The following is a 21,030-nucleotide window of genomic DNA, read 5'->3' as shown; positions in this document are numbered from 1 at the left end:
TGACATGATTGGGGGTGGTGAACACATAAAACGGTATACAGATGATGTGTTGTAGAACTGCACCTGAAATCTGTAGAATTTTGTTACAGTAAATAGTGTTGCCCCGATAAATTCAGTATATAGAAAAAAAAGAAGAAAAGGGGGGACATTTTACTGAAATTAAAGCAATTGGATTAAAAGATTAAAAATAGAAATCTCAAGGTAACTGTTATGCTCCAGGTGCAGAGTAACCAATCCAGATTGGAGGAGAGTATAATTTTCCAGGAGAAGATTCTTCAAGATGATAAAATTGTTACACTGCCACATGTGTATAAATGTATTGAGAGGAGAGATATACAACTGTGGAAGGGTTTGAGGATAAATTAATAGTAAGTACATAGAAAATCAAGCAAGCAAACTTACAAAAACTAAGTAAATAATGAACTCCAAGGAAACAATATAAGGTTATGCAGAAAATGACAAATAACATTATACTACATAATTCAAATGTGAAAAACATTTACATAAACATTGAATATCAAACTAATCAGAATTATAAAATAATTATACTGGGAAGAAAAGAAATATGCATGTAGGTGAAATAATTAATAAGATACTTTGAAATATATTTTTAAAAACTTCACATTTCATAATAGGAAATCAATCAATAATGCTTAGCACTGAAAAAAAAAAAAGTAGTGATAAAAACAGATATGAGAGAGACTGCTAGTTTTTCTCCAGTATCTGCCTTCTCTCTCTTCCAGAATAAGAGAACTTATATTGGCTTCCCACAATATAACTGCATTTGTAGCTTCCCTTCCGATTAGGTATGACCAAGTAATTAGCCAACGGTATGTAAGTGAATGTGTCTTGTGACAGTTTCTGGGAATCCCCTTTCTGGTACATTCGTTGCCCCTTCTTTCTCTCCATTTTTGTCATGCTGCCTGGACCATGCATGCCATAATTTTGGACCTTGAGGACAAGAGATGGCAGACTGGAAGATAGAAGGTACCAAAGTCTTTGAGGACTTCATATGGCAGAACTGCTATGTCAGTTCTAAATTGAATATCCCTGGATTTGTACATGGAATTGAAATATCTTCTGTAAGTCACTGTTATTTTGAGTCCTTTTGTTACTCACAGCCAAGCCTACTTCTAATTAATACAGCACATTATTTATAGATGGAGGTACATACCAAATAAATCATCTAAAAGAGGAGGAAGTGGTTGACTGGCTATTGGAAAATGGTAGGAGGGAAGGAGTGAGAAATGTTTGTTTTGTAGCAAGTTCTGTAGAACTTGACTCCTTAAGTTATGTGCATGCATAACTTTGAGTTAAAAATAAAAATAAATGACAATTACAACAAAACACGTGTTCTTCATTTTTTGTTTGTTTTTGGCTTTTACTTGGACTCCCATACCATAGTTCTATTCCATTTAATCTTCAGTCATTTACTTGTATTCTCATGTCAAACCTTTAGCTAGAGTCTGAGCACCTTAACAATAGGAAACATGTCTAATGCTTTTCTAATTCATTGTTAGTATATGTAACATGTAGCATGCTCAGTAAATACAAGATTAATTTTTAATTCCCATCTAGATCATAACAAAATAAAAAGCAAGGCTCTGAATAGGTCAGTATTTTGAGAATAGTATTTATTTTGATAAATCTGTTCTTTATGACTTCTCCTTATACTTCTCCATCTTTCTTCATGTATGTGTAAGACAAAAACTTTATTTCTTCCTCTAAAAGAGTTATGTGATTTGTCACTTGTTATTTAATAGTACTTCTCTCTTTATATTCTGGGATGATCCTTTAGTTTGAACTGAAGCCTACTCATATTTGCTCATGAGAGCCAACTATTGGTATCTCTTCTGAACTCCACATTGAATGAGCCATGGGATCAACCATGGTGGGAATCTTCATACCATGGAAATCAATACATGTTTTCCTTAGAGGTCTGATTGTTAAATATTTACCAATACACCACTGTCACTATCTAAATCTTATATCAACATCTTTCAAAGGGAATGAAAATTGCCGTTCCCAAGACAGATCAATATAATTTTCAATCTATTATTCATTACATAAAATGTGACATATATTTCAGATCACCTCATGTTACTGAGATATATTTAAAATACCATATATCTATCAATAAGTGAATCTAAAAACGAAGGGAATAAAAAATCTGATGAATAGTATTAACTGGTGAACATAATAGAATCAGGGGCATAGAAAGGGAGTGGACTGATAATTCTCGGGGGAAAAGAGGAGTTGCGGGATGCGGGAAGAGTCTGAACAAAAAGCGTACACCTATGGATGAGGACAGTGGGGGGGATGAGGGCAGAGGGTGGGGTAGGAACCTGGTGGAGGGGAGCTATGCGGGGGAAAAAGAGGAACAATTGTAATAATCTGAACAATAAAGATTTATTAAATTAAAAATAAATAAATAAATAAAATACCATATAATTGACTCATTTAATATATACAATAACATGTTTTAATATAATCAAAGAGTTGTGCAACAATCACCACTGTTTAATTCCAAAATATTTTATCATGAAAAAAGGAAAACCTTTGTCCTTTAGCAGTCACTTCCCATTCCTCCATACACCCAGCTGCTGGCAACCACTAATTTGTCTCTGTATATGTGCCAATTCTGGACATTTCAGATAAATATAGTTATATAATATGTGGTTCTTTGTGACTAGCTTCTTTCACTTAGCATAATGTTGTCAAGATTCATCTATTTTGTAGCATATTTCAGTATTTAATTCCTTCACAAGGCTCTATAATAGTCCATTATAGGCATATGTCACATTTTGTTTACCCATTAACTTGATGGACATTTTTTTTTCCTACTCTTTGGTATTATGAATAACACTGTTAAGAAAATCCATATATAAGTTTTTAAGTTGATACATGATTCATTTCTTTGGGTTATATACATAAGAGTGCAATTTCTGGGTCATATAATTAATTTGTTAAAATTTTAGAGGACGGTTTTAAAAAGTGACTAAAACATTTTACATTTTCACCAGAAATGTATAATGGTTCCAATTTCTCCACATCCTAGCTAACAGTGGTTATTTGTCTTTTTTATTCCAGCTATCATAGTAGATACTAAGTGGTATCTCATTGTGGCTTTAACTTTCATAATTACAAGTAATGTTGAACATCTTTTTTGTATTTATTGACCATGTGTATATCTTCTTTGGATAAATGATTATTCAAATTCTTTGCTTATTTTAAAAACTGCATTATTTGCCTTTTATTATTGAGATGTAAGAGTTCTTTTTATACTGTGGATATATGTTTCTTATCAGACATATGATTTGAACATATTTCCTCCTATTATGTGAGTTATTTTTTAAAATGTATTGATGGTATTATTTACATAACCTCATATAATTTTTAAAGCTTTCATTTAAGATGCTCATCAACAACACCATGAAAATTATTGAAAATGTCTTACCCGAACTATTTCACAGTCAACATTTAATTCAGTTGCAACTGCTTCAATTTTCTCTCTACAGATAGATCCAAGGCTGGTCATGCCATTGTCCCAGTACTTCTTAAGGGTGGCTAAGTCTCTGTCACTGAACTGAGTGCGGTCTTGTAGCTGTAGAAAAAAATTTAAAAATTAGAATAATCAAAAGGAAGACTATTATAGATAGGATCATCATGGTGAGATGTGTTAGGTTACTTTCAATATATACATTAGTTAAATTAATTATGCAATTCTTACTCTGTGTTCCCCTATTTTGAAATGGGCATTTTTATGATATTTATAACATGAAAATGCCCATGATATTTATAATATGATTTTATAACATGAAAGTGTACTAGAATAAAAATTTTAGCTGATAGCAATTAAGCGATGTTTATTGTAAAGGGTTATAATCACACAAATAATTCATGTCATTGTAAAAATTACAGATACATTTTAAAAAGAAGAGAATTTCAATTATACACAATCCTGGAAATAACATTTGTTAACATTCTAATGTATATTCTTTCAACCTTTTTTCTATGATATATACATTTACATTCACACTACATGTATTTAAAAAATAACAGGGTCAGGCGCTGGCCAGGTTGCTCAGTTGGTTGGAGCGTCGTCCTGTGCACCAATGGGTTGTGGTTTGATTCCCAGTTGGTGCATGTTCAATGTATCTCTCTCACCTGGATGTTCCTCTCTCCCTCTCCCTTCCTCTCTCTCAAATCAATAAAACTATATCTTGAAGCAAGGATTTTTTAAAAAAGGAAAAAAAACAGGGTCCGGATTACATCACTGTGCTGCCTTTTGATAATTTAATCTAAATTTCCATACACATAGCTCTCCTACAAATTTTATAATTAATGAAAAAGGCATATAAAAATGTAAGAAGATAATGTAGTCCCAAGAAAACAATCATATTTATAACTTTAGGGAGTTTCATAATTAGCCTATCTTTTTTGTATTAGTGTTTTTAAAACAAAAAACTATGGACTTTATATATTGTTTTAATTCAATAAATCCTGGTGGCATCCCTAGGAAGTAAATTAGAAGCAAGATAGAATATTGATCTCCAATTTGTTGATAAGGAGTCAGGAAAAGAAGGGTCGAAGGACACATTCAACAGGGCATAGAGAGTCCATGGCAGATATAGAAATAGGAATATTCTGATTTTATTCTAGTAGCTTTATCCCTATGATGTCTTCAATTATCTCAAGAGGTGGTGAAAAAAACTAAAAATGAATTTTAATTAAAATATATCCTGTAAAGCCCTATATGTGTATGTGTGTGTTTGTGATGAGAGTAAGTGTGAGAGACCTAGAGAGCAAGAGAAAGCCTGTGAGAGTGAGTGAGTTGACAGCAAATGTTACAAATCATGGCATGAGGAATAAGGCTGCCTTTGCCTAAGAAAATATGGTCTGGTCCCACATTGAAGCTAGACTTCAAATCCTCCCTACACATACACTGCTTTCAACATTTCCTATCCAGCCGAAATTTAAAGTGAAACACTCTCTTAAATTGGATTTGGGTAACAATGGAAAATAATGTATATAATATAAAATATAGATAAAGTTATCATAGCTAAAACTCATGTAATACTACACAATAGGAGCAAATTTGTTTTGAAGCTACATCCTTTTGAAAAGGAATTTGAGCTATCAGGAGGAAAATCAATATATGAATTCTTAGTTTTCTACCATGATATTGGAGTTAGAGTATATAATTAATGTGCCTCTTCATAAAAATATAATACATTTTTTGTTTGTGTTAATTGCATTATTGCTAAATCTGTTCTTCCACTTCTTAAAAAACACTGATAAATAAAATTTATTTCAAGTACTAGTACAAATGACATGTTCCCAATAAATAAATCAAAACATGCCATCCAAATTTTTAATCAAATGGAATAACCCTCAAGTTATTTACAACATAAAAATCTCATTAGGTACCCATCCTATATTGATTGTTCAATACTTATGAAGATAAACTTCTGAATATAAAACCGAGAGAGCAAAATAAATGGTAGTAAGGACCATCATAACAGCCAGCATAAATATTCCTATATTTTTCCATTGCTATTGCACCGAATTCTTCAGTGTAAGCTAGCCTAAATTACTGTCAGAAAGGAAGAAATAATGAACAAAAACTGCAACACACTCAGGCAATTAATTTGTAATTCATTTAGAGGACATCCAAAGCTGATTAATCTCTTAAACTGAACTAAATAAAACCTGATTCGATTTGTTAGAAACATGCTGGATGTCATACTTAGCAATGCTGAAGATGACTTATGGCAATGCCTATGAAGTAGAAACTTATGGAGGAAAGATGGTTATTTTTAAAGCTCCTAAAAGCGTTAAATAATAAAATCTATAATAATAAAAGCCTAAGCGACCATCGCAACTGAACAGACAGGATGTGGGGCGACTAGGCCGCCAGTGGGGTTAGTGAGGGGCAACCAAACGACTGAGCAGCAGGCTGTGTGGGGCGACCAGGCCCGCAGGGGGGGCAGTTGGGGGTGACCAGGCTGGCAGGTAGGGGGGGCAGTGATGGGCAACCACGCTGGCAGAGGGGGGCAGTTGGGGGCAACCAGGCCGGTGGGGGGGGCAGTTAGGAGTGACCAGACTGGAGAGGGGGCAGTTGGGGGCGATCAGGCAGGCAGGCAGGTGAGCAGTTAGGAGCCAGTGGTCCTGGATTGTGAGAGGGATGTATGACTGCTGGTTTAGGCCTGATCCCCAGTCGAACATCCCCTGAGGGGTCCCGGATTGGAAAGGGTGCAGGCTGGGCTGAAGGGACCCCTGATGCATGAATTCCATGCACCAGGCCTCTAGTGAAGTAATAAAAATCAATTAGCATTATAACTGAATACCCATTTAGAATAGGGAGAAATATTAAGTTCTTCCCTGAGGAAGTCTGAAGATTAAATCATTTTTTCTTCCTATTGAACTTTAAAGCCACTTTCATTTTACAAGACATACCACAGCCTAACCCTTGGCTCAAGTGAGGGAGACATATTAAACAAATATATTGTTGATTTTGTGAAAAGAGTAATGTTCCAGTAACACTGAAAATCAAGGTGAAACCTGAGGGTTGATTCAAGTGACCAGATAATTGTATAAACTTCACTATTGCAACACAACAGAAACCTTTTGGCCTCTTCACCAGCCTCAAGGACATTTCTAGAAAACGAGTTATTTGCTCCCCTTTTAAAAATAAAATTAGGTGACTAAACTGATATTGGAGAGCAAATTTTTGTGTTTTAATTATGTATCTCAGTTAAATGTAGAACTGAACTATGTATTTGTACTCAAAAACAATCCCTTAAAAATGAGAACTATTAAAATCCTTTTAAAAATCCATTTCTAAATTACAGTTGACATACAATATTACATTAGTTTCAAGTGGACTACATAGTGATTAGACATTTATATACCTTAAGAAGTGATCACCCCCAATAAGTCTAGTACCTACTGATAGCTTACATAGTTATTACAATCTATATATATAAAGAGCTAGGGTCCATAATGACCAAGGCTCCACCAAACACTGGAAGTCAGTGCCAGTGGAGCTACCCAGCACTGACTGCCAAGGGGGCTGCAGATCAGACCCAGAGAGAGGCCTGCAGAGAGAGACAGGGTCTGATCCCCAGCCTCCATGGCAGCTGTTGATCAGCCATTGTCTCTCTCTTTCTCTCCCAGCTTTGCCAGCAATCATGCCTGTTTCTCTCTGGGCCTACTCTGGGGCTGCTGATCAGCCCCGCCTCTTTGATCAGGCCCAGAGATAGGCCTGGAGGCACTGACTGGAATAGAAACTGACCAATCAGAACCAAATCTGGGTGAAGTACCAGGAACCAATGGCTGCCTAGCAGGCGGAGCTTTTGATGCTGACTGGCATAGAAACTGACCAATCAGAACCAAATCTGGATGAAGTGCGAGTTGCCAATGGCTGCCTAGGAGGTGGAGCTTTTGACACTGACTGGCATAAAAACCAACCAATCAGAACCTAATCTGGGTGAACTTCGAAGGAAGAACCTAAGGTGGGGGCTGAGGAGAGAGGGGTTTTAAGGGCAACAGCTATTTGGTATAAGGTGTAAGAAAGCTTTTCAATTTTTTCATGACCAGTTTGGTAGTATAGTGCATATGGCTGGCTATCAGTCCAGATATAGGGATTATGTGTTTTTGTCTGCCAAGAGCATCTCCTCCTGCTGAAAAAGACTTTCCCATCCCCCCATTTAAGCAATCCTATCCTATATAATCTATCTATACTACTAAAAGGGTAATATGTTAATTAGACCAGGTCGAATGGCCATCTTCTGGACGTCCAACTTCCTTCCAGACAAAACCATGGTGGTGGGAGCCAAGGCAGAGGCAGTTAGGGGTGAACAGGCTAGCAGGGGAGGGCACTTAGGGGTGACATCAGGCCGGCAGGGGAAGGCTGTTGAGGGCAATATCAGGCCACCGGCAGGGGAAGGCCATTAGGAGTGAGATCAGGCCGGCAGGTGAGGCCTGTTGTGGGTGAGATCAGGCCAGCAGGAGAGGGCAATTGGGGGCAACCAGGCTGGCAGGGGAGGGCACTTGGGAGCAAGATCAGACCGGCATGGGAGGGCAGTTAGGGGTGATCAGGCAGGCAGAGGCAGTTGGGGGCGAGATCAGGCCTGCAGGGAAGGGCAGTTAGGGGCAACCAAGCTGGCAGGGGAGGGCAGTTGGGGGCAACCAGGCCAGCAGTGGAGGGCAGTTGGGGGCAATCGGGCCAGCAAGGGAGCAGTTAGGCATCAATTAGGCCGGCAGGGGAGCGGTTAGGGGGCTATCAGGCTGATAGGCAGAAGCAGTTAGGGGCAATCAGGCAGGTAGGTAAGTGGTTGGGAGCCAGCAGTCCTGGATTGTGAGAGGGATGTCCGACTGCCAGTTTAGGCCTGATCCCACAGTCGGACATCCCCCAAGGGGTCCCCGATTGGAGAGGGTGCAGGCTGGGCTGAGGGAACCCCCCCCCATGCATGAATTTCTTGCACCAGGCCCTTAGTATTAATTATATTACCTATGCTATATTTACATCCCTGGGACTATTTTGTAACTACCAACTTGTATTTCTTAAACTCTTCACCCCTTTCTTCAAGTTCTCCAAACATGCTCTATTCTGGTAACATCAGTCTGTTCTCTTTATATATGAGTCTGTTTCTGTTTTGTTTATTTTGTTCTTTTAGATTCCACATGTAAGTGAAATCATATGACACTTGTCTTTCTCTGACTGACTTATTTTACATAGCATAATATCCTCTAGGTCCATCCAAGCTGTCACTAATGGTAATATTTCATTCTGTTTAATAGCCAAGTAATATGCCATGTATATTTGTACCAACACTTTCTTATCCATTCATCTATCGATGGGAACTTAGTTGCTTCCATATCTTGGCTATCCTACATAATAAAAGGGTAATATGCAAATTAACCATCACTCCGCTACACCCACGATTGGGCTGGCATGAGGCACGGGGGGCGGGACTTGGGGTGGCCAGGGTGGCTGATCGGGCCGGCGGGAGGCATGATCGGCTGCCGTGCCGCTGAGCGGGGACCGATTGGGGCCGGCGGGATGCTGAGCTTGCGTCGCCAGCGGCGGCGCGAGCTCAGCTTCTGCGCCATGGCTGTGCTGCGGCACAGAAGGAGCCTCTGGGGCAGCAAGCCCACATCCCTGCCCCGGCCGGCCATGTAGTGGGAGTGAACGGGCCTCCGGGGCCGCCTGCCCATGTCCCTGCCTTGGCCGGCTGTGCAGCGGGAGTGAATGGGCCTGTGGGGCCCAGAGCTCAGCATCCGCACGGCAGGGGAGGAACCAGAAAAATGGATCTTTCCAGTTCCTGATGCTGACAGCCCCATGGGTGCCGGGGTCCTCCACCTGCAGCCCCCAGTCGCAGACTATCAGCCCCAGTCACAGACTGGAAGCCCCCTGCCAGCAGTCCAGACGGGACCATTGTGGCGCCGTGGTGGTGGGTGTCAGCGGGTTTGCTACAGACATCAAATCACTGCCACCGAGGCCACCCCCCAACACACACACTCGTAAGTAGTATGGTCTAAGGGGGTGACTCCTAAGGCAAGGCTCCCATGGCAGCTGATGCTCACCATGCCAGGTGAGGAAGCTAGACCTGAAAGCCCAAGCCCCCGAGTACCCGAACTGCAGGGCGTCGTGGGCCAGGGCCCTGAGGAGGCCCCAGGACAAGCATCTTCCCAGAGGCTGTGCAGAAGGAGGGGAGGAACCTCTGGCTAGAGGCCAGGGTGAGGGATGCTGGCGTCTTTGCAGGCCAAGACAGGGCTAAGGAACACCCACCCCCCATGCCCCATGCACGAATTTCGTGCACCGGGCCTCTAGTTGTAAATAACACTGCAATGAATATAGGGGTGCATATATTCTTTTGAATTGGTGTTTGGTGTTTCTTTGGATAAATATTCAGAAATGGAATCTCTGGGTCAAAAGGCAGTTCCATTTTTATTTTTTTCAAGTAGCAACATATTGCTTTCCACAGTAACTAAATCAATCTGTGTTCCCACCAACAGTACACAAGGATTCCCTTTTCTCCACATCTAGATCAACACGTAATTGCTTGTTGATTGATTGAAGACAACCATTCTAACTTGTATGAGGTGACATTGTGGTTTTAATTTGCATTTATCTGATAATTAGTGTTGTTGAGATCTTTCAATATGTTTATTGGCCTTCTGAATGTCCTCTTTGGAGAAATGTCTCTTCAGGTCCTCTGTTGATTTTTCAATTTGAATTTATTTTAGTGTTGAATTCTTCAAAATTTTTAGATATTAACTACTAAGGATGTATCATGGGCAAATATGTTCTTCTATTCAGTAGGTTATCTTTTCATTTTGTTGATGATTTCCTTGCTTTACAAAAACTTTTTAGTTTGTTGTAGTCTCAGTTTGTTACTTTTTTTCTTTTGTTTCCCTTGCAGAAAATATATTGCTAGGAGAAATCTATATATATAGAAAGTCAGTGTCCATCACGACCAGGATGAACAAAGGACCGACCGGTCGCCTCTCCCCAGCCCATAGGGGACTGGCAAGCTGCGGTGGGTGGCAAGTAGCAAGTGGCTCGTGCTGGGCCAGCCCCTACCTTCCCCCTGCCAGCAGCACAGTGGAGCCCATGCCAGGTGGAGGCAGGAGAGTCACATCCCACACCCCGACAGGTTCTCAGACCCCTGTGCCAGCATTGAGACCTCAGATTCCTGCGCTTTGTTATCTGCCACAACTCCATGGCCCTGGCACTGCCCAGGCAGAAGTTTTGCACACCTCAACTATCCAACCCGGGGCCAGTTTCTCTGTCTACTCTTGCCACCTGCTGCCCACCTGCTGCTCAGACACCCAAGCCAGGGACTTGCTGCAGGGCAGGCCCAGATGTTCCTTTCTGCCCCCAAGGGTCTGGTGGCCTCGGCAGCACCTGAGCCCATGATCTGCCCCTGGGATTGTGGGTCTGGGCTAGGGATCCACAACCTCTCCTCTGCAATGTCCCACCCAGCAGTGAAGGAGGGGGCAGCCTCCCTCCTTTCCAGCTCAATCCCAGCACAGAGGCTGGGGTGTATCTCCACCCCTAACACCCTCCGAAACCCTGGGAAGAAGTGCCTGCCCAACAAGCCAGGACTGGTGCCTCAGGCTCCCCACCCTTGTGAGCCCATACCCAGCTTCACCAATGGCTGCCACTCCCCTCAGCCATCAGCCTACCGGCACGGGAGGAGAGGACTAGGGAAGCTGTCGGTACGACTCTGTCTTGTTCAGCTGGCCTGCCTGAAAGCTCTCCCTGTGTGCCTCCCTGCTCTGCCTCTGTAGAGGGGACCCCGCCCCTGACACATGTTCATCAGGGTTGCCGCCATCTTGGGAAGGTCAACTCCCGGCTGACTGCCGAGGCCTCAGGCAGTAGATGCCTCGTGGTCGCCATGACAAAGAGGTCATGGAGGGTCAAGACACTGCCTCTGATTGAAGCAGGTGCTGTGGGAGCAAAGGGACCAAAAAAATGGTTATGTCCAACAGTGGTGTGTGAATTAGTCATTGTTAGAACCGAATTTAGTATATATTGCTAGGAGAAATCTAGGGGACTGGCCCATTTTAAGCAAACCCCCCAAACAGACTTAGCATGTTGGTAATCCACTTTACTACAGAAAGAATGCATAAAGATTCTTGAAATAAGCAAAATATTTTGCACCTCATAGTATGAAATGTTTAAACACCATTAAAAATAATCTCTATGAGCAAAGGGAGTTGATATTAGCAAAATCTAATATACTCAATTCAAAATGTCATTCAGAAATGCATCTTCTATGTAAAATCAAAGCATAGGATCTAAGATTTGGAAAAAGCAACTTTACTCCACTCTACATGCTCATCCCCTCAGCCTTATGCTTTGCACAAAAGTCTCAATAAAGAGATGGAGCAGTAGAAAAAGTAATTCCTTATGGCACTGAAATTTTTCAGTTTCTTCAACAAATATTTATAAAAGATGTATTAACTTTGTGCCTGTATTATAGAAACACAATACAGCTCTGTCCTTATCTTCAAAGGGCTTAAAGTCTGTGAGTTCCTGGTAAGGTAAACCTGTAAACAGCCAAAGAAGGAGCAGGTTCCAATACAATTCTTATTATAAAAATTACCGAGGAAAAAACAGTACTCACTCTCCCTCTAGAACAAGAATTAAAAGGAGCAAATAAATATAATGAATGAATCCAAACTCCTTTGGGGACCCCAACCCTCAGGGACTAACCCAGGTTTTGTGAGGCCTAAAGTTTACTGAACCTGAAGGACTAATTTTAGGGGGGGTGGGGATTTTTTTTAATAAGGTTCAAAACTGACTTCATTTAGAATAAAAAATAAATTACAAATAACTGTAGGCTTGGGGAAGCTGTCCCTTTCTCTTTTAAATAATTTCAGGCAGGTTATCCAAAATGCTGCTGGTTGCAACTTGTTTGCTCTATTTCCCATAACAAATCCAGCCCTCACAGGGGCTCTGAAGCTTCCTTAGCTTTGCCATAAAAAGAAAAAAACAAAAACAAAAAAACCCAAAACATTTCAACAACACTCCTTTCTGAACAAAATTCTTTCTTGTTAAATTTTTTAATTTTATCAAAGTAGTAAATACATAGTTCATAATGTATCTTTTTTTTCCCTAATAGGTGTGTAGTGTAGTGGTATATTATTGTTGTTTTTATTCTACTGTTGACACTATAATAGATGTCTCCCATTTACTCCCCTTTACCCTCATCAACCCAGCCCCCCCACCTCTGGCCATCACCACACTTTTGTCTATGTCCATCCCCTTCCCCTCTGACCTCTGTCAGTCCCTACCATCCTATATAATAAAAGGCTAATATGCAAATCAACCAAATGGTGGAACAACCAGTCACTATGATGCACACTGATCACCAGGGAGCAAATGCTTAATGCAGGAGCTTCCTCTGGTGGTCAGTGCGCTCCCACAGGTGGAGTGGCACTCAGCCAGAAGCCCTGAGATGGGATCATGGCTGGCAAATGCAGCAGCAGTGGCGGGAGCCTCTCCTGCCTCCATAGCAGAGCTAAGGATGTCTGACTGCTGGCTTAGGCTCGCTCCCCTGAGGACATCCCCGAGGGCTCCTACCAATGAGCAAGGTATATGCTTTCACTTCTTCCTACCAATGAGCAAGGTATATGCTTCCATTTATTTGTAGCTTCTTCAGTTTCTTTCTTCAGAGTCATATAATTTTCTGAGTACTGGTCTTTTACCACTTTGGTAAAATTTATTCCTAGATATTTTATTTTTTATGCAGTTGTTAAGTTAGGGGTCATTAGATGCATAGCTTGTGTCACTTTCTGCCATTTTGTGGGGACAAAATACCATGTAGTTCCTCCAAATCTTGGAGTCCCTAACCAATTGCTTTCTTTCCATCCTTCACAATTCTACTTTGGTGGCCTCCTATATTACTTGCATGGTATATAGTTCTATTTTGTGGGGAAAAAATAAAAAAGGAGTCTATATAATCCTGTCCAGTACTACTGTCCTGGCTTCCATTTTATTATCCCCAAACCTATCTAACATACAATAATTTGAGTTTTCTTTCTAAATGTCTATTCTTGTCTCTTGTATATTAAAATATTTTAATAATTTCCCATGTATGGACCAGTTACACCAAAATTTCCTGATGTACTTGTTAAATGCAGATTTTTGGTCCTCTACACACCAACTGAGAAGGCTTTGTTGAGAAAACACAACTTCAATGTAGTTCTGTTATATTCATATTATAAACATCACAAAAGTTATATCGTAAAAACAAAATTGTTAAAATATTAATTATTCATCACTGGTAAATACCAAAGTGCACTACTACTAATATAGATTATTTAATGTTGACTGAGATGTTTATATCAATCATAATTCAATTATATGATCAAATTAACTGGGTTCATTAGAAATAAAAAGGTATGATGTTTTATTAATTATCTCTGAATACTTTTTAAAACTGCAAAAACCTCCTCAAAGATTATTTAGTGTGCTGATTACTGCATTTTATTTGTTATTTTTGTAGTATGTATAAATAATGTGATCACAAAATATATTCTTTGAGATAATGCAGTCTTATTGAGGTTCAGTTTTGCCAACTTTACAAATATTATTATAGTTTTCTCAATGAAATTCCTACTAACACGACAGGAGAAAACACATTTATTCCTTTAAATGAAAGATTACTTACTGCTCTTTTTCTAGAACACCCTGTAATCCAAGGCACAGTTAGATTTCCTGAAATCTGTGGAAACAACAAATGGAATCTCAGTAAGGCATGCATTACTCTGACTTGGAAAGCTGATCAACACAAAAAAAATTCATATAAGATTTCAAGATAAGTTTTCATTCAGAGCATATTCCCCACCTAGACAATTCTGTTTCCTTACTGAATGCAACAGATTTAAAGGGCCTTCTTTGGTGGGGAAATTTTAGAAGTGGTGCATAGTTCCCCTGAAAATTCAAGACACATTATGGGACATTGTTGAGGCCTGGAAGTACGGTTTGGAAATCTATGGACAATAATATTTTTTATAAATAAAATTGCAGTGTCCTGTGAGATGAGTTACAATAATTAAATTATTAACTGTAGTCATCATGTTGTATATTAGGTCTCAAGATTTATTCATCCTACATAAATTTAAGTTTATTTTTAAGCAGAAACTACTAAGGCAAATAAATACTGAGCAACAGCTTACTATGTCAGCATTGCCACAGAAGTAGATACTACTCCAGTTGGATTTGGGGGATTGTTATAGAGACCAAGCTGATTCCATGAACTATGGCTAGGGTTAGCCTGTACTTTGTCATACTTTTTTCCTGGGACACACAAAGGTTTGGAGTACTCCAAATTCTCACTTGCCCTCTCCTTCCTTCTCAGACGCATACCTCCTGAGAAACTGATAAGGAAAATCAATATTGCTAAGTGGTATTCAATCAAGCATTTATTAGGTTTGATGAATTATATTCAGTCATAGCCTATGAATTAATATTATGCCTACTAATAAGAAGTGATCAGTCAATGTAAATAGTAAAGTAATATTGTCAATTATTTAAATTACTAGAGGCCCAGTGCACAAATTTTGTGCACCGGGGGTGTGTGTCCCTCAGCCCAGCCTGTACCCTCTCCAATCTGGGACCCTTCTCACAATCCAGGACTGCTGGTTCCCAACCACTACCTGCCTGCCTGCCTGATTGCCCCTAACTGCTTCTGCCTGCCAACCTAATCACCCCCTAACCACTATCCTGCCAGCCTGATCGACACCTAACTGCTCCCCTGCCAGCCCGATTGCCTCTAACTGCCCTCCCCTGCTGGCTATGTAATCCCTAATTGCCCTCCCTTGCCAGCCTGGTTGCCCCTAACTGCCCTCCCCTGCAGGCCTGGTCCCCCCCAACTGCTTTCCCCTGCTTGCTCAGTCATCCCTAACTGCCCTTCCCTGCCGGCCTGGTCACTTCTAACTGCTCTCCCCTGCAGGCCTGGTCCCCCCCAAATTCCCTCCCCTGCAGACCTGGGTCCCCCCCAACTGTCCTCTCCTGCTGGCCTGGTCTCCCCAACTGCCCTCCTCTGCTGGCCTGGACACCCCTAACTGCCCTCCCCTGCAGGCCTGATTGCCCACAACTGCCCTCCCTTTCAGGCCTGGTCTCCCCCGACTGTCCTCCCCTGCTGGCCTGGTCACCCCCAACTGCCCTCTCCTGCTGACCCAGTAATCCCTAACTGCCCTCCCTTGCCAGCCTGGTCCTCCCTAACTGCCCTCCCCTGCAGGCCCGGTCGCCCCTAACTGCCCTCCCTTTCACACCTGGTCTCTCCCAACTGCCCTCCCCTGCCGACCCGATCACCCCTAACTGCCCTCCCTTGCCTACCTGGGTCCCTCTCACTGTCCTCTCCTGCTGGCCTGATCGCCCACGACTGCCCTCCCCTGCCAGCCATCTTGTGGTGGCCATCTTGTGTCCACATGGGGTCAGCCATCTTTGACCACATGGGGGCAGCCATCTTGTGTGTTGGAGTGATGGTCAATTTGCATATTACTCCTTTATTAGATAGGATTACCGTCCTTGGCCACTATACTTGCCATTTTACTTTGAGCTCAAAATACACCAATATGATAAGGATAGGCTACACTGATGTAAACTCCAAATAATACTTTTAAGAAAAATTTAAAAATATATTTACTCAAGTTAAAATACCACTACAGTAAAATGTCAATTAACTAGAATCACTGAGGGTCATGAAGTTTGAATAATTTATTTTTAAAATAGTGAACTGAGAGTGATAACAAAATTTCTATGGAAATATTCTTTAAAATATATAGTGTCTTGTCTTCCCACCAATAATTGGTATATGATATAATGTTTATAAGCTAAATTGATTGCTAAACTCAATGAAGGAGGTAATGCTGCTAAAATAATCATATAATATACTTTTGAAATAATAGAGATATCCAACCATTATGGACTATCTCTTCACATACTCCCATCTATTAGGATAATGTTTAAACTGACTATATAAAGTTGTTAGAGAAAACATGTTAAACCAAATGAATTACAAGAGACCCAGTAACTATTAAAAACTTACATGTAAAATAATACATATAATAAAAATGGTTAATGTAATTTCTTTAAAGATAGACACTATACATTTTAATAATATAAAATGTGGCTTCTTGCTTAAGCCAATTGTATGCAATGAATAAAATTGAAAACTTCCATAACCACATTAATATACCAATGCTATAAATTCCATGAGATTTGTGAAGAGATGATTTTCACTTTTTTGTTTTATAGCCCTCTATTGTTGGCTTTGAATCTGTTTTTTAGTTCTGTATATTTCTGGTAAAACTCAGAACACCCAGGTATAGTAGTTGAATTTGTAAGCTTTTTTGATTCAAATTACTGTAAATATGTTTCCCATCAACTTGGGAAATTTTGTTTTGTGTGATAGTGATGGCAAAGTTTCTCCTTCACCAGAAACTATAAAACACAATATTTCAAATTAGCAAGGAAATATACTTCTTGTTTAAATAATATTTAAATTCCAAATACATTTTTAACATCCTAGTTTAGAAAACTGCAAAATTAATCTACATAGAGTCAAGATGCATTTGACAAATATGTTATAACTCACACATTCAAATGAGTACTGTATGCTTCAAACTAGAAAACTTAGAAAGTTATAAAGTCATTACAATTATATTGTAATTATTGAAATCATTTAGGGAACTCTCCTTTTGGAGTTTTTTGTTCATAACTCATCCAGAGATTCTGTATCATTACTTCATATTTCTTTTTCAATAACTGAAAATATAACAGCCCAGATTGAACATTTATATTATTCACTAAACCTGACTAAGAATAAATTTTACTTTCCAAAATCAAATTTTCCCTCAAATGATGAAGATTTGTCACCGCTGAAAGCTTTTAAAATAATCCCACAGGCCCTTAAAACAATTGTGAAGGACTTCAAAAACTTTTTGACAAATTGAACATTATTGCAATAAGTATAGATAACTTCCAAAGTTAACTTATTTGAATTCTGTTCAAATATTTATCAGGCATCTCTTCTGTACGAGGTGTTGTAAATGAAATAAAACTTAGATAGGTAAAACATAACTTCCTGGAGGGCAAGACCTATGACCTGAGAGGGAAAAATAAGACAGGTACATGAGTAACTTTAATACAAAGAAAGCTATGATAAGTGTCTTAAGGGAGGTACAATAAATGAAGTGTTATAGAAAATCAAGATATGGAAAAATTGCATCAACTTGAGTATTGATATCTTAGCCAAGTCTTAAAAGATGAGAAGAATTTTGATAGGCAGAAATAAAAAGCACTCTGGGGAAAAAGAGTAGTATGAGTACAGTGGAGTAAAAGGATAAAGTATCTTTGGGAATTGTCAGTTCAACTAGAACTAGAAAGGGAGTTAGGGGTCACTTTGTGAAGGCCATGAATACAAAGTACATTTATATCTAACTAAAGGCTCAGTGCATGAATTTGTGCACTGGTTGGGTGGCGTGGCTCATCCTGGTCAGCTGAGTGGCTGTGGACCGCCCTCTGAGCGGCTGCTGAATGAGGAAATTAGTCTGAGCTGATATTTCGGGGTAATGTCTTGGGTAAAGGCATGTTCTATGTCCTGGAGGAACCTGGCAGAGAGCTTTGCACTCGGTGAATGTCCTTGATGTGTGATGCCAGGTCGGTGACACTGTTGAGGATGTTCAGAGCAGCTGTGCTCCAGGATCCTCAGCCATCAGGACAGCCTTCTTGGGTTGTCCACATTCATGTCCCCTCTTGCCATCCGCCTATGCCAGCTCCCCGTGCTCTTTCTAGAACACACATTAGAAGGCCTGCATCAGCTGGTGGGGTCAGGCCAGAGTCTGGATTGTCTCAGTTATTTGATAGGTTCAGAGATTCGGTCTCACCCTGGGCCTGCTAGCAGCTGCTCCTGCTGTGGGAGCAGCCACTCATCCTGGTCAGCTAAGCAGCGCTCCCACTGTGGGAGTGCACTGACCACCAGGGCGCAGCTCCTGCATTGAGTGTCTGCCCCCGGTGGTCAGTGCATGTCATAGGGACTGGTTGACCGGTCGTTCTGGTCATTCTGCTGTTCAGTCGCTGGGCTTTTATATATATAGATTCTGTAGAATACAGGGAGCCATTGAAAGTTTTTAATCAAATGGGTAATATAATCAGAATTGTATTTTTATACATTTGGATGATTAATTTGACTAAATGTGTATATTGAATTGAACAAGTATAGAAACTTTAATAATATTTTAGTCAAGAGGTAGGTAATCCAGGCTTGGAACTAAATTAGGGGAGGTAGAAACTGAGAAATATAAAACATATTTCTAAGGAAAAATCTTGTGCATGAGATAGAAGAAAACTAGACAGTCTGTTGATTACTGGAGTAGTCTTTTTATGGACATCATAAAACTGAATGTAAATGCAAGGAAGTGCCTAATGGAAATCTGCTACTCTTAGCTAATAGTAGATACATTTATTTGAATATAAACAGGAATCACATTATGTGGATAGTTAAGGTTTGTGAATCCAATTATCAATGCTTATCTTTCTCATGAAAAATTATACTTACAATAGATACCATAGATACCATATATTAGAATATTAATTGTATGTTATATATACACATTACTGTATATTGTTACATATTCATAGGAAGGCATCTATATAGTTACTTTGATAAATGATATAAAAAATTTAAAGAAGTTTTACTATATTTATTTTTATATAATTTAGACCCTAAATATAATTCTGCTGTAATATTTCGCAGACTGGTGCAGCCACTGTGGAGAACAGTATGGAGTTTCCTCAAAAAACTGAAAATGGAACTCCCATTTGACCCAGTAATCCCACTCCTGGGAATATATCCGAAGAAACTAGAAACACCAATCAGAAAGGATATATGCACCATTATGTTCATAGCAGCACAATTTACAATAGCTAAGATTTGGAAACAGCCTAGGTGCCCATCAGCAGATGACTGGATCGGAAAACTGTGGTACATCTACACAATGGAATACTATGCTGCCATAAAAAAAGAAGGAATTCTCATCATTTGCAGCAACCTGGATGGAATTGGAGAACATTATGCTAAGTGAAATAAGCCAGTCAATGAAAGAACAATACCACATGATCTCACTCATTTAGGGATAGTAAAGAACATTATAAAGTGGTGAACAAAAAGATAGATACAGAGACAGTAAAGCATCAAACAGACTTTCAAATTACAGGGGGAAAGTTTGGGAAAGGTTGGGGAGTTTTGAAATCAAACGAAGGACTTGTATGCATGCATATAAGCATAAACAATGGACGCAAAACTCTGGGGGGGGGAGGGCATGTGTGGGTGTGAGGTGGGGGGGGTAATAGTAAGATATGTACACATATAATACCTCAATAAAAATATTTAAAAAAATATTTCTGCTAGGCTATGAGCTTATTAAGGGCACGATATCATGTTTAAAACAATTTAGTCTAACTATTTTTATAAAGTTAGAGGAGATATACACAAAAATGCATTTGTTTGATTTCAAAAATTTGTTCTATTATAAAGACAATTCTACACATATGTTGGATATTCTATTTAAAATATTTAAGACAAGTTTAGGGGGTTTTTAAAGTTCTTATGTGAAATAAATTTTATGTGAGTCAGGAAAACAAAATATATTAGTAATATGTCATTAAATGAAATTTGATTGACTAAAACAATCAGACAATAACTATGTCTTTCAGCAAAGTTCAGCAGTAAGAGATTCATAAATCAATGTTTTAACTTTCTGTCAGTTGTTTTGTTATCAGTTGAGCATTAAAACCTATCAATAATTCTGTTTTAATAAGCAGTGTTTTCTAGATGTTTTCAATTATGATGTATAGTGCACAGAGGGCATGGCTGGGCATGTGGTAGGCAATCAATAAATTTATTGGTTGAATTCACTTGAGCCTTCATTATTCACTAGCTTCACTTGCTGAAATTTAACAAAAGGCCAAGAGTGGAAATATACAAGGCTCTGTTACATGGAGTAGGTAGTGGGAGGAGGGGAATAGGTGCTTCAGGTTGAAAACAATGTGTTCAGGAGCAAAGGAGAAAAGATGTAGTGCCTTATTTTAAAATATCCACCACCCCTCTTCTCTCTACTCTGGAAAAACTTTTAGAAGTAAATAAGCCTTACAATTGGTAATTTCAATCTACAACTTTTGGCCAAGCATCTAACACTTTTTCTAAGCACATGACGTTTTCTTCTATTAAGTAATATGAAACTAGTGTTTAGAAAATTTTACTAGCCAGGAAAGTTACTATAGTTGACAACCAAATGCTAATTGAGATTTTTTTCTACATGATTTTAGTAGTTATACTTTTTCAAACCACAAAAAATTAAGATCAGAAAACCTGGAATTCCAAGATGTTTCAAGTAAATGATAAAAAGTACTCAGACATGCCGAAACCGGTTTGGCTCAGTGGATAGAGCGTCGGCCTGCGGACTCAAGGGTCCCGGGTTCGATTCCGGTCAGGGGCATGTACCTTG

The 21,030-nt window shown here is 39.6% G+C and overlaps 1 protein-coding gene across 2 annotated transcripts in view; it reads right to left on the bottom strand.

The window, feature by feature from the left end:
• HDX (highly divergent homeobox) overlaps positions 1–21,030 on the bottom strand; it is a 110,815-nt gene that overhangs the window by 56,957 nt on the left and 32,828 nt on the right. For both annotated transcript variants that reach the window (XM_054716030.1, XM_054716034.1), the window contains 2 exons: positions 14,190–14,243; positions 3,458–3,604 (listed from right to left, as the gene is read on the bottom strand). In XM_054716030.1, coding sequence (XP_054572005.1) covers positions 3,458–3,604; positions 14,190–14,243 — 201 coding nt within the window. The remainder of the gene's footprint in view (positions 1–3,457; positions 3,605–14,189; positions 14,244–21,030) is intronic.

The sequence above is a fragment of the Eptesicus fuscus genome, chromosome 1 (assembly GCF_027574615.1).
Source record: "Eptesicus fuscus isolate TK198812 chromosome 1, DD_ASM_mEF_20220401, whole genome shotgun sequence".
NCBI classification, from domain to species: Eukaryota; Metazoa; Chordata; class Mammalia; order Chiroptera; family Vespertilionidae; genus Eptesicus; species Eptesicus fuscus.
The sequence above is the reverse complement of the archived record's forward strand: the minus strand, read 5'-3'. Positions and strand labels throughout refer to the sequence as shown.